Raw genomic sequence first — 13210 nt, 5'->3', positions numbered from 1 at the left:
GGAAGTGCTGTTTTGTATGGATTAGCTTCTGAATTGGTTTATGTGACCATGCTGATCTTTGCAGAGCAGATGATAAAACAAACAAATCAACACTGTCAGCAGCCCTACTAAATGTTTTGCACTCTTTCTCCGGAACCTGCTGTGCAATCAGTTCAGGGAAGGTGCTACTTACATGGGATCCATATTTTTTCTTTCAGAAGCAAGTTTGCTTTGTAAGTATGTTGTTAATGGTATGTTTTTTTTCTTTAAGCAAGACTTTGTAAGCTGTAATCCTACGTTGGTTTGTATTATCATTATCAACAGTTGTAACTGGATTTTCAACTATCAGCAAGCTTTTTAATACTTGCTAAAATTACTTTACAGGTTTGTGGGATCTGTCAAATCTACATTTTGTGTTGAGTACCTTGCTGCTGATATATATTAATAGGCACTCTCAGGATTGATCATCATAAGAGTTTGGCTAGTCATTTTTGTTTGCTTTTATGTCTTATTTGTAGATCACATGTAGACTGTGTGTTTTAGGAGGGTCTGCAGAACTGGGTTTGGAATTGAAAAATCCTTTTTTCTACAGTCCTTGGGACCCTGTTTTCCGAGATCATGTTTCTCATGTTCCACCAGGCTTGCTTGAATAAGGAGGAACTGAATATTGGGTTGGGGTGGGAATGACAAATAAGCTGGACACGTCGGCTTTATAGCTGTACAGCAAGTAATGTTGACAAACACTTTGGGAATAGCAAGGGAGTTTTTGCTAACACTTATTTTGATACAGCAATCTTTGTTCTCTGCTTGCATTGTCACTGGCACTCGCATAGCAAAGATCAGCTTCAGCAGAGGCATGCTGCTAACAGGGGAGAGCAAACGGCTGCTGTGGTCTCGGAAGCCTTGTGCCTGCTCCTGACCTGGCTGCTGGCCTCTTGGCTGCCTCGAGCAGCTGACTGGATTCCTCCTTACATCTGTTTTTCTGCTGGAAAGCAATGGTGGTTTTGTTTTGGTTTTTTTAATTAGTATCTGTTATGAAAATATTGTATGAAAAATATGCAAGTCACTGGTTTATATTTCTAATGATTTGGCAGAGGCAATTCACAACTGCTTTTGAATCATCTTTCATCTGGTTTTGGGGGCTTTTGCTAGAACTAAGGGTTTGCAAATACTAATATAGCTTTGCTCAACTGTTGCAGGAGTTTGATTTCATCTGATGTTGCATGTAAATGTTTCCCTTTACACTTCATTTTGTATGCTGCCTTACTGTCCTGCTCATTCCTTTTCCAGCAAGGTGTGTGGTTGAGGGAGGTTCCCCTCCTCTTTAAATAAAGGCAAGAATGCAACCTGGCTACTAAAAAAAAAAAGTGGAGGTTTTACTTCTGGTTTACCTGTTGTTACCATAACTTTGTTCTTCCCCTGTGAGATTTATTAATAAGAGCAATATGCCAATATGTATTTGTGGTCTAGTACTAACAGATTTATTTAAAATATTTAGAGTTCAATTGGTGTGTGCTCTAAAGTTGATCAGACTTAGCGTGGGTCCAATCCAAAAATCAGTTAGAGTCATCTTTGAGAAAGTTCATGCCAAATTTTCTTAACTGCTCCCAGGCCTCTTCCTCACACTGACAAGGACATTCACAGTCTTCTGGGTTTTTTGCTTTAAATGGAGTTTTACAGACAAATGAATGACAGGCTCCTGTCCAGAAGAATTTACAATAGAGTGTAATTAAATCCCTTGCTATTCTGCACCGCAAATAATCGTAAATAATAATGTCTCTTGACACATGTAGTGGCATTTTATCTTCAGAGTACTTAGACAATGATTGTTTAGATTTGCGGTCTTAATAAAATATTCCCTGCTTACATTGTCAGCCTTTATGCTACCCATAGACTTCATGATCAGCTAGCATTGCCTAGGCTGATTTTTCTGCTGAGCACGAGGGGCTTACTGCCTTCACGTGTCACCTTTCCTGCTTGCTTCTTGCACACAGTTGTACCTCGTCCTTTGCATAGAGGAAGCAGAGCTGTCATAAAGCTCTGTATCCTCTCTGCTGAAGTCAACTGTGTCAAACATAGTCATTTAGCAGAATGATAGCCAAAAGCCACTGGCAGAAAAGCAGCATCCACTTGCCAAATCAGCACTGCTTTAGGATGCTTGCAGATGCTTGTAGCATCTGTAGGGTTGTAGCACAAGAGGTAGAAACAACTCCACTGATGGTCAGAAATTGAATTTATTCAAAAGCAGTTCTTCAACACTTTCTCTTGGTGTTTACACAGAAGCAAGGTAGTAGAAGATCCTGTGTTTGCTAGAATTACACTTTGAATTCCCATTCTCTGGCCCTCGGAGTGCATATAAGAGTAAAAAATAAATCTGCTTTATTTCTATTTAGTTGGATCCGAATCTGAATAGGAACTCTTCTACAATTGTGAATGCTGTTAGAGCGTAACATGGCTTCCTGTAGTTAGTGCTTGTCTTGTTGTAGTGTGTCAGTACCCAGCCTGCGGCTGGTAGGCAGTGTTCTCTGTATTTTGAATTTCAGTAGGAAAAAAGGATGTTTCTGGCATGTTACTTGTTTGGTTGTTTCTTGTGGGACACCCAAGTCCACACGCTGGTGCCATGAGCAGTCTTGTAAATAGTCTGTCTCATTTCCCTTTGAAGATCCAGCTCCTTTTTGCTCACTTCATCCACAGTGTGGTATGTCTGGTACAACATTTCTCAGCCCCCTTGGAAGTGGAGCACAGCTGGGACACCCCCGTTCAGGTCAGCTTGGGAGCTGGAAGCCCCTCCGTTTGCACAGGGCTGGGGATGGAGCAGGAGGATGAGCTGGTGGCCATGGGGCTGCCTGTTGGCAGCTCGGGGAAGAGATCTGTTCCCTGCCTAGCAAGAGGCCAGCGTGGGCAGGGAGAGCCTGTGTCCTGCCTCCCACCGAGGGAACCAAGCTGCTGTTAATTGAAACCTGGTGACACCATCACTGCCGCCTCCTGAATTTAGGTAGAGAGGCACTTGCCTAGTCGCCTGTCCCATCTGCCACGCTGCAGTTCATGTAACACCTCAAAGGGAGTTAAAGCTCATTAATTCTTCTGCCTATCCTGGGGATTATCTGTGAAGTCCCTGCTAAAGTGTGTTGCTGTCAACTACTCAAAATGGGAATATGCAGACCGTCATACGCCTCTGACCTTGCAAAGTTTTAGACCCTAGGGACGCTGTATGGCATTGAACTCCAGATTTTAATTATGAGAAGTAGTATTTATGTACTAATCTGAGATTTTTACGTGTTTCTAACTTCATTGAATCCCTTCCTATTCTTGTAAGAACAAAATCTCTGATCAAACTGGTGTAACCACTGATTGATTTATACTGGTATTGTTTCATTATTTTGTGATGTAAAACCAAAAATACCACAAAAGCCCTCTTTCATCTTACTCTTTCTCAATCACTTTATTATTATTAGAATTTTTACAGTTTCTCTATGAATCTCTGTTCCACCTTGCTATGAATTCTCTGTTTGCAGCTAGCTGATACCTCAGCCTCCTAGAAGAGGCAGCAGTTGTTGCTTTTATATACCAGCGTTCTGTTTTTAATTATTTCTTCTGTTCTGTTCCTTCTGCATGTTAACATTGGGTTTGCTTTTATTAACTGCAGTTTTGCACTGAGTTAAGGGTTGTCTTCAGGGATATCTTTTGAGGCACACTATCAAGTTCCTTTCCTGAGCTCCAGTCTTGCAAGTGGTACTGTTAGCCTAAGCAAAGGTAAAAATATTAAAAGCATAAAGAGATGTATTGGCAAGAGAGTGTAGCATATTGCATTAGGGGATGAGAGAAGGAATTTGTGTAAATTTTTTTTGTGTTTCTTTCCAGAAGAAACTGGAAATCGGTTTGAAAGTCTTATGTTGTCAAAGAAGAGTTGACAAATTCAGGTCTCCTTAAAAGCAAATTCATCTGAAAAGTCACGAGTCTGGGTATTTGTTTTGAGCCTTTCCACTGTGGTTGTCATATTTGAAAACTTTAGGACTTGTATTTTTGTTTCTTTTGTGCAACTACAGGATCTAGAAATGTCTTTGAAAGTTGAAATGACCAGGCTTTTTACCCTAACAGCTGAGACTGAGGGAGCTACAATAGAGTAGCCAGTGTTGACATGGCTGAAGTAAAGGATTTTTTTTGTGTGTTGATCTTAAGTGTAAATCAAACCTTGTGAGTGTTAGCTCCTTTATAGCTAGCTTTCATATGCTGTACGTAGTGATACATCTCTTATTTACAAGGAGAACTTAATTTATGCCTTAGTGATTTCCCCCCCCCCCCCCCATCCTAGCCATTACCACTAGCTGCTGCTTTTGTTTCTCTGTTGAAGTGATTTAAAGTTAAAGTGATAAAAATAGTGGCCAGTGGAGATGCATGTGCGGTTCCCTTCATATCCAAAGCTTCTCCCCAACATGTAGGGGTGGACCACCCTCCTTGAGAGGCCTGTAGCACTCTCAGGGGCCTCTAAATCCCAGCCTACCAGGACAAGAGGTGAAATCATCTTGTTCATGAAGACGTTGGTGCAGCTGGGGCTGTTGTCAGTGCACCATACGTCTCCTACTAGCACTTGCTTATCCACCAGTTCATCCCAAGGTGTTACACTGGGAGAAGAGAATAGGCTGGAGCAAAGTGGAGATGTAAATTAAAACAAAACAAACAAACAAAAACCAAGCACGGATGGTGAGAAAGAGGAGAGCCCACATCATGTCTTAATGCTGCTGCTGGAGGGTGTCTCAGTTCACAGCTGAGCTTTCTTGCTTTGGTTTACTGAATGTCTTATAGCTCCTTATAAGGACTTCAGGAAAAGGCTGATCTGCATATTTTCAATATTCCTTGTGACAAACCTTATTTAAATAGTTTTATGTAGTCTGACTTCTTTATTTGCATGCATTTTTCTGTGAGGCATTTATAGGTTGTGAAAAGTGCCTACCAAGGCTTCAGTAATGAAATACTTAACTCTCTAACATCTCAAATTGCTGAAGGCTGTTAGTCTCAGTGCAGTTGTTTTTAACATGGGCCAGCAAAGAAAGATTAAAGTTTTCCTTGGTTAGATATAAACTATCAGGCTTTGATGTGTTGATGTGTTCAAAGAACTGTCTTTATTGTAAACTGGGGGAAGATTAGGCTTAAGTGTGAAATATAAAGATATACAAACAAAGGCCTTTGAGGTATTCAGGGAAAAGTTACTCACTTAAATAATTTGGAGTTTGTCTTCCTAGTAAAATAGAGAGCAAAACCATCCTATGGGTACTGTGTGTCTGTGGTGGTACTAGCATTTTTGTAAATATGGTCAGATTCAGCGCATACAAGTCGATGCTTAGGCAGGAGAGAAAGGGGCTTTGGTTTCCCCTCCTCCCAACTGTGACCTGATGAGCAGGTTCTGTTTGGCATTTCTGTATTGACAGACTTGAAAGCTTTGCTCAGCCTCAAGTTCAGGGTCTCAGGGTTGTTCTAGCTCTTACGTTAATGAAAAATCTCCCTGAAGATGAGTGTGAGGAGCTAGCGTGAATTGTCCAACATTTGAAAACAGGGCAGCACTTTGACGTGTGAGTCCATTCTCCATCTTACATGTGTATCAAGAAGCAGAAATTCCCATTGTTCTGTTTCTTAAATTTGGAGAGTTGGATCAAAGCAGTAAAAAATGAATATTCATGGTCTCTGGTTTGGCTAACGGTTCATGTTATCTCTTGGCCTCTGAATGTCATATCATGCAGTAATCTTATCTTAAATATTTTAGCTTAATCTTTCTTTTTTGACTGTGTCATTTCCTTCTCTAATTTCAGTATTCCCAGGAGAAATCATGGATGAAAAGCTGTCTTACAAAGAATTTCTCGATCGTAATGACTCCTGGACGATGGATGATGGAGACCTGTGCTTTGAATCACAGCCCATATTCAAACCTATGGAGATGGCTGGTATGACTGTATTATTCTTAAAACTCTAGCATCAGTTATTTTATCAGCTGAGTAACCTGACAGAGTGCTAGCCTCTATCCCTAATGGTGGTTTTGTCCTCTTGCCTTGTACTCACACCTGTGTTCTTTAGGATGTGTTGCTCTCTTTTCCTAAAATGTGTAACATCTTGACACCAGAGTTAACTTAGCACATCAAGCCCCTAACTTGCCCTAGAGCGTAGTCTAGCTGGTTAAAAATCGAGTTGCTAGTCCAGTGTGTTAGAGTGTGAGGGGAGCAGGTTTCCCCCTGACTCGGCTCACATGGCGATAGCAGTTTTTGCTTGACTCCCACAGTTTAACCGCTCTCGAGTACTGTGGCTTTCAGTGCAAACCTCGCCAAAACCTTGTTGACAGCTGAAAGCCAGTCTTGCCTGGCTCTCAGAAATCCCAGTTCCAGCTGTCACGTAGCTGCGTCTGCAATGCAGGTTGGTCTGTTCCAGAGGCAGCCTGTGTAGCTGCTGACTCTCTTGAAAATTAAATGAACCTTGTATAACTTGCCCCTGCGAAAAGATACCCTTTCACCCAACAACTTTCACCCAATTTTCTCTCATTTTTGAGAAAGCTTATGGGAAATTACTTGCTAGCTCTTGGAGGGTATTAGAAATGTATGTGCTGCCCAGATTATAACAGGAATAAACCTGGGAAAGATACTGGCTGAAACAGGATGAAATTTTTTTATATATATTTTTTTGAGCACCGTAGATGTGCTTGCTAAAGTACTATCTCGCTATCTGAATCTCATCTTTACTAAGAGATTCAGTGAAGAAATTATGTATTGTTACAAGGGCAAGAAATGATTCATGGAACAACTGGAACAAAAGAGCCACTAGTTTCTAAAACACAGTTGTTGGGTTTTTCCCTCCCATTGCTTTGTTAGATGAAAGAATGGGATGTTGATGTAGTTATGCTCAATAGCCACATGACAAACTTGTTGATTAAGAGCAGTTTACATACCTAGCCCATCACCCAGTATTCTTTTGGCCTGAATAATGTGAATCTGTGGGTTATCTATTGCATGAAACCACTTTTCCTTAGGTTTTACGTCCCTAGAGTATCTCGCACATCTGTACATGCATAAGGTACCCCGTATACTTCAATGTGAAAGTATTACTCCATACTGCTCTTCCTGGTACTGCATAAACAAGAGATTCTGCTTAGAGGTTAGTTGATTCCCATAACTGAGCAGAGGGATCAGAGAGGATAGACAAGCTTTAAGGACTTGTCAGCAGGGGGAGAAAAATATGAACAGCAGACTCATAAAAGTCTACGGTTTTATTAAATATATTTATGCACACTCTTTGGAAAACAGTAGGATGATTTCTGGTCAGTGGTGTAACAGGTCTCCTGACCAGCATTGCTGTAATTGCTCATTCCTTGGTGAGGAACACGGGAAATGCCAGCTCTGCCACTTCTGTGAGCAGCTGGAAGAGTGCATTTCAGTCTGCTCTGGACTTTGCTGTTATATATTACAAACACTGCCTTGGGATCTGGCAGTGGGACCCAACCCAACAGAAGTAAAAGTTATGAGCAAACACATACATATGTATTTTATGCACTACCTGTAATAAAAAGACTTGTTTTAAAAATGTTATTGTAATGTAGAATGAATAAAACTTAAACATTATCTAATTGCTTGCAAGCTTTGAAAGTGCTGCAAGGCCCTTAATCACAAGTGTATAATGATTTATTACTGTAACTATAGGTAAATATCTAAATATGAAGAGTTCCTATTTAAATGATCTACAATAATACGCTTTTATTAGTCCACAGTCATTGGCAAACTGGAACTATGTCTCTGAACAGCAAAGGATACAAGTGTCTATAGAAGTGAGCTGAAGAGAAACTTCCATAAATGTTTTGTCAATCTTACCTCCACCTGTTTAGAAACAATACTCTCAGACTCTTAACATTTGTCTGGCTTCCTAATATTCTAAACAAGCTGCAAATTTTGAACAAGTAGAGAATTATTTTCTGGGCTCATTTAATGCAAGAACTGATAATTTCCTGAAATGGCCGTATGCCATCCATACAGTTCATCTTTACCCACCTGCCTTTCAATTTTCAGCTGCAATGTGTTTTGCTGGAAGCGTCACCTTGTCATCAGCAGCGCGGCATCGCTTTCCAGTCACAAAAATGCTAAACCTTGTGTAGGGCACAGGCCCACTTTGAGTCTGTGGAGGGTCTTTGGAGATGGGAAACAAAAGTTCAGCCATAACTCCTTCCACTTCTCCCGTTTCTCCCTCTGGAGCAGAGACAGGGTTTAATCTGGGTCGCCCGTTTTTGCCACGTCATCTGACTGCTGCACAAAGAGGGGACATCAACAGCATCTCTTTTAGTTTTGAAATGAGGGGAATGCCACGTTTCCTTCCCCTTGCAGTGTCTTGCCCTTGACTGTATTACAGTACAGTGACTAACTTGTGGAAGGGTCATCTCTTCTTAGTTTTATTCTGTCAGTGAGGTCGTCTGTCTGCTCTCTGACTCATGGCATTTCAGTTAAGTAATCCATCTTATAAAACTCGGCATGGTGGTTCTCTCTGTCCCGTCTGGTTTGAATGCCCATGCTGATTACTTGAGGGGAAAGGAGGTGTGTGCACACAAAAAGTAAAACTTGCAGAAAAGGAATTTTCTCTTGCTGAATCCTCAGCTGCTGGAGTACCGTCTTTTGCAGATGACATCGATATATCACTTAAAGCATGGACCAAAAGCAGAATAAAGCTAACGTGTGTTAGACCAACCAAAGCTGACACTAGACAACTTGCAAACATGGTCTAAAGATCCTGACAGCCTCACCAGTGAGTCTGGTCTGGAACTAAGGGTGAAGGCTGTTCATCTGCCTGGGACACTGGGAAATGTGTTGTTTTCCTCTCTGGCTTGTAGCTTGGTTAAAAAAACTGACCATCAGTCAGTTTATACTGGTGTACTGTTGTTGGGGAGGAGAGCATGTAGCTTATTGTTGTGGTTTAACCCCAGCCAGCAACTAAACACCACGCAGCTGCTCACTCACTCCCCCCCCCCCCCCCCCCCCCCGCAGTGGGATGGGGGAGAAAATCGGGAAAAGAAGCAAAACCCGTGGGTTGAGATAAGAACGGTGTCCTGGTTTCACCATGACAAACGGTTTAATAGAACAGAAAAGAAGAAACTAATAATGATAATGATAACACTAATAAAATGACAACAGCAATAATGAAAGGATTGGAATGTACAAATGATGCGCAGTGCAATTGCTCACCACCCGCCGACCGACACCCAGCCAGTCCCCAAGCGGCGATTCCCCACCCCCACTTCCCCGTTCCTATACTAGATGGGACGTCCCGTGGTATGGAATACACCGTTGGCCACTTTGGGTCAGGTGCCCTGGCTGTGTCCTGTGACAACTTCTTGTGCCCCTCCAGCTTTCTCGCTGGCTGGGCATGAGAAGCTGAAAAATCCTTGACTTTAGTCTAAACACTACTTAGCAACAACTGAAAACATCAGCGTTATCAACATTCTTCGCATACTGAACTCAAAACATAGCACCATACCAGCTACTAGGAAGACAGTTAACTCTACCCAGCTGAAACCAGGACACTTACGCAGGCTTTCCTTGGTCTGCTGTCAAGTTAACTGATCCGGAGCTCAGCCGTTGTTCCTGACTCAGGTTAGCTGTATGTGTCCATCAGGTTGGAAACAGATGCTTCCTCCTTGAGAGGAGGACGTGGGTTCTCCATGCAACAGTCGTAATCTAAACTTCAGTCAGTTTTCCCTAGGAAGCAGTCTGAGCAACTGTGTTTTACTGTTGGGCATAAATTTAAATTATGAAGGTGTTTGCCCCTGGTAAATAATCTTGAAAGCAGTTTTCCCTTGGAAGTCGAGTTGTGGTGTCAGGTGCATCTTCATCTTGTTTTTTAAATAATGTTACTCTGCACCATGTCTTCCCCCTGTGTGGTGACACTGGCCTCGTTCCTTGTCTCCTGCTAGACCCCTTCAGCATGCACAGAGGGGAGAATCTGCCTGATTTATCATTTCCTACTGACATGCGGAATGTGCCACTGTTCACAGACCATGCTGATGCTTCCAGAGACATCCATGGTGAGTTCCTTCTCGGCATTTGTCCTGATAGTTAGATTTTGGTGTTTTCTCTGTTGACTTTCGTGTACTGAAAATTACTAAGCTGATAAGTTCACAGACTATATAATAACTTTTTTTGTGCCTAAAACCATTCCAATAGCTACTTCCAGGAAGGTTTTTTTTTGAAGTGTATTTAGGCAGAAGGAAATAGGACAACTAGACAAGTTGAGTTAAAGCAGGCATTACTGATGGCTCTTGTCTTCATGGCTAGAAACGTGTGAACTTTTTCCATGAAGTGGTATTCAGGTTTTGGACTATTGGAGTTTAAGTGGTTATTAATAAGAATTCATAGCAGCAGAAGCAGAAAGCAAAAGGAAATAGTTTGCCTGTGCTTACTGTCTTATACCTTGTTAAAAAAATTAGATATGCATACACAAATTATAATGCAGTTTGTGAAGGTGAGCTGATTGAGAGAGTTGCTTACAAACTTTATCTAAGCTGCTTGTGAGCAGAACAGAATAGTTTATTTTCCAAGTGTTGCACAGACTTTAAATTTTGGGGGGGAGTCATTGGGGCTAGCGTGGTGATTAACAAACGGCCTTTTATTTCATCAGCACCACATGGATCTATGATGGTACCTGAACAACCTTTCTTGGGGCCCCTGTATTCTCCTGCAGAGGCTCTAGACCCATCAGCCTTCATTGGCCTGGATTCAACTGCAGAATTTCTGCAAGACAAAGCAGGTAGGAAACAGATGTTTTGCTATTACTGTCTGTCTTGCTAGCTGGGTTTGAAGGGTATGCAGCTGGAAAATCTTGGTTTCCTAGTCCTAAAGAATCTTGGTGGGGGAGTTGATACATAAAATGAGTCAAGATTAGAAAGTATTGTGTTGGCAATGACAGTTCTTGGTTCAGTGTGAATGTTCTGAAGATGTTAGGAGATCACAGGATAGCTGAGGTTGGAAGGGACCTCTGGAGATCATCTTGTTCAACCCCCCCTGCTCAAGCAGGGCCACTGAGAGCCAGTTGCCCAGAAGAATTGAGCAAAGAACCTGCTCTGTTGGGTCCTGGGGTCAGTGCTGTTGTATAACTTTTCTCTCATGCAAGCTTTCACTAGCAATAGTCACAGAAGAACATGATGTTCTGGTACCATTCTTAAAAGGAACTGAGAAGTTACCTGAGAATGAACTCACAAAACAGCAGAGTCAATACCTTCAACTGAAAAAATAGAGCAGTGTTAGTGTCAGTGACAGGACTAAATGTGTTTGTTTTCCATAGTGCCTGAAGAACATTGGATGGGAGTTCAGCATGACGTGACGGGACCAGATTCCTCTTTCTTTGTTGAGCCACCAGGTAAAAATAGTTTTGACTTGATCTGCAGGAACTGTCTATAGAGAGTTTCTGAACAGCAGAAGCAGAGCTTTTCTATTAGTCTGCCTTTTCAAGAAACATAAGGCTGTAAAGAAGTGAAGTGGGATCTGACCAAGAACAACACTGTTTCTGGTTCTCAAATCCATTTACAATAGAAATGTGTGTTTTAGAGAAATGTTACTTGACATGCATTTTCTGGTTTAGTGCTGTAAGGGGTGGGGAGGACCCTGCATTTTATAGACTGTTTACTTCTAATTTAGGGTAACAAATTTAGTATATGCAGTTCCAAGCCCGACTGTCAGTAGAATTAGTGGCATGCCCTTTTGGGCGCATATCGTGTAGCAGGGCTTTACCCCACTGAAAGCATGCCCTTTTCATGGGTTTTGGGGAATTAAGTTAGCAGATGTAGATGTGTGCAAAAAAAATATGTTCAGCAGCAAGCTGTGTGGATTCCAGACTGTGTCTCCATTCTGTGCATCTCCATTACAGTGAACGTACTTGAATTTTCAGTTGGGATATGTGTTCAAGCATTACTTGACACTAAGATAATAAATAGGGTGAACAAAATTTACTCTTGAAAAGAAACTCTAAAACTGGAATTTTACTGCTGTCAAGGATTATAGTCTTTGTAGACACTAAGTCAGAGCACTCATGTTTACTGCTTCTAAGGGTCGGTGCAGCTGAGGGCGCCAGCAAACATAATTTTGGCTCATGCATAATCAACAGAATTTTAAACTAAATTCTAATTGCAAACCTGTGTATTCTGTCCAATAATCTTTAGATTCTGGTTACAGTTAAATCTTTGAAGCTCCATTGAGACATAATTCCATTGCGGTTGTATGTATATTACTATATTTGATCCATAATGAGATCTCTATTGCTGATTTTGGTGACAAGCTAAGAAGAGAGTGTTTTAACACTGGTCCTAGGTAGAAAGTGTTTCTGGAGCTGTTGGCTCTGCCGAGGGCTCAGGGTAGAACTGGATTGCTTTGTAACTGAACGTTCCTAAACTTTGTCACAGCAGTTGCTTCTCTCAAGATACAAGTGTTTTCCCAAGTATTGCACAAACTAATTTTCTGAAAATTGACAATAAAAACTGGTTCTGTTTTGGTCTGATCCGACTGGGACACTGAAGTGGGGGAAGCTTACTCATCAGGGTTGCTGCTACAGGCAGCACCTTGAGAGGGTAATTCACACCCTGGCAACTCCAGAATAGAAAGCTGTTTGCTAAGATCTTTCTGAGTGCTTAATCAAGCTTGGTTTTGTATGTCCAGTGCCCCCCACAGTGACCGAAGCAATAAAGCTGAATTTGCCGGAAAGCCCTGCAGCAGTGGCTCCTGGTTTTGTTCCTACTGCAGTAACAGCATCCCCAGGAGGGGCTGAAGCTACTGATGGTCCAAAAGGTGCGGCATCAGGTAAAGTTGCCCTGGTCTAAAGGTTGGTGCAGGGTTTAGGCCTCTCATGAGCAAGCCGTAATGGTGGAAAGACATGGGATTCCCTCTTCTGAAGGAAACACAGCAAGATATTAACAAATTCCATTGTGACTAAAGGTTTATGATACCTGAATTGTGTTGGTGAGAAATAGCAAGACTATTTGACTTTCCAACTCTTGTGTCACAGTCCAGTAACTGATTTAATGATTCTTTACTTTCTCAGAATTTTAGCTCCAGAAAAATGTTAAGGTGTGTCAAGAACATGGTTATACCATGAGTCTGATGCTATATAGAAATAACTTAAAAACTGTCCGTTTTAAAGACTCTCTTTAAAACAGAGTTTTTAAGGTATTTATATACAATTTATATACAGCATCAGACTCATGGTACATTTTGCACTAGTCTTT

General features: G+C 41.6%; 1 protein-coding gene across 2 annotated transcripts in view; it reads left to right on the top strand.

Annotated features, from left to right (window-relative positions):
* Positions 1–13210, top strand: part of MAP4 (microtubule associated protein 4) — a 164721-nt gene that overhangs the window by 90476 nt on the left and 61035 nt on the right. For both annotated transcript variants that reach the window (XM_052809352.1, XM_052809343.1), the window contains exons 5-9: positions 5784–5915; positions 9911–10021; positions 10615–10743; positions 11278–11352; positions 12645–12785. In XM_052809352.1, the coding sequence (XP_052665312.1) occupies positions 5784–5915; positions 9911–10021; positions 10615–10743; positions 11278–11352; positions 12645–12785 (588 nt within the window). The remainder of the gene's footprint in view (positions 1–5783; positions 5916–9910; positions 10022–10614; positions 10744–11277; positions 11353–12644; positions 12786–13210) is intronic.

Source organism: Harpia harpyja, chromosome 1, assembly GCF_026419915.1.
Source record: "Harpia harpyja isolate bHarHar1 chromosome 1, bHarHar1 primary haplotype, whole genome shotgun sequence".
Taxonomy (NCBI): Eukaryota; Metazoa; Chordata; class Aves; order Accipitriformes; family Accipitridae; genus Harpia; species Harpia harpyja.
The sequence above is the reverse complement of the archived record's forward strand: the minus strand, read 5'-3'. Positions and strand labels throughout refer to the sequence as shown.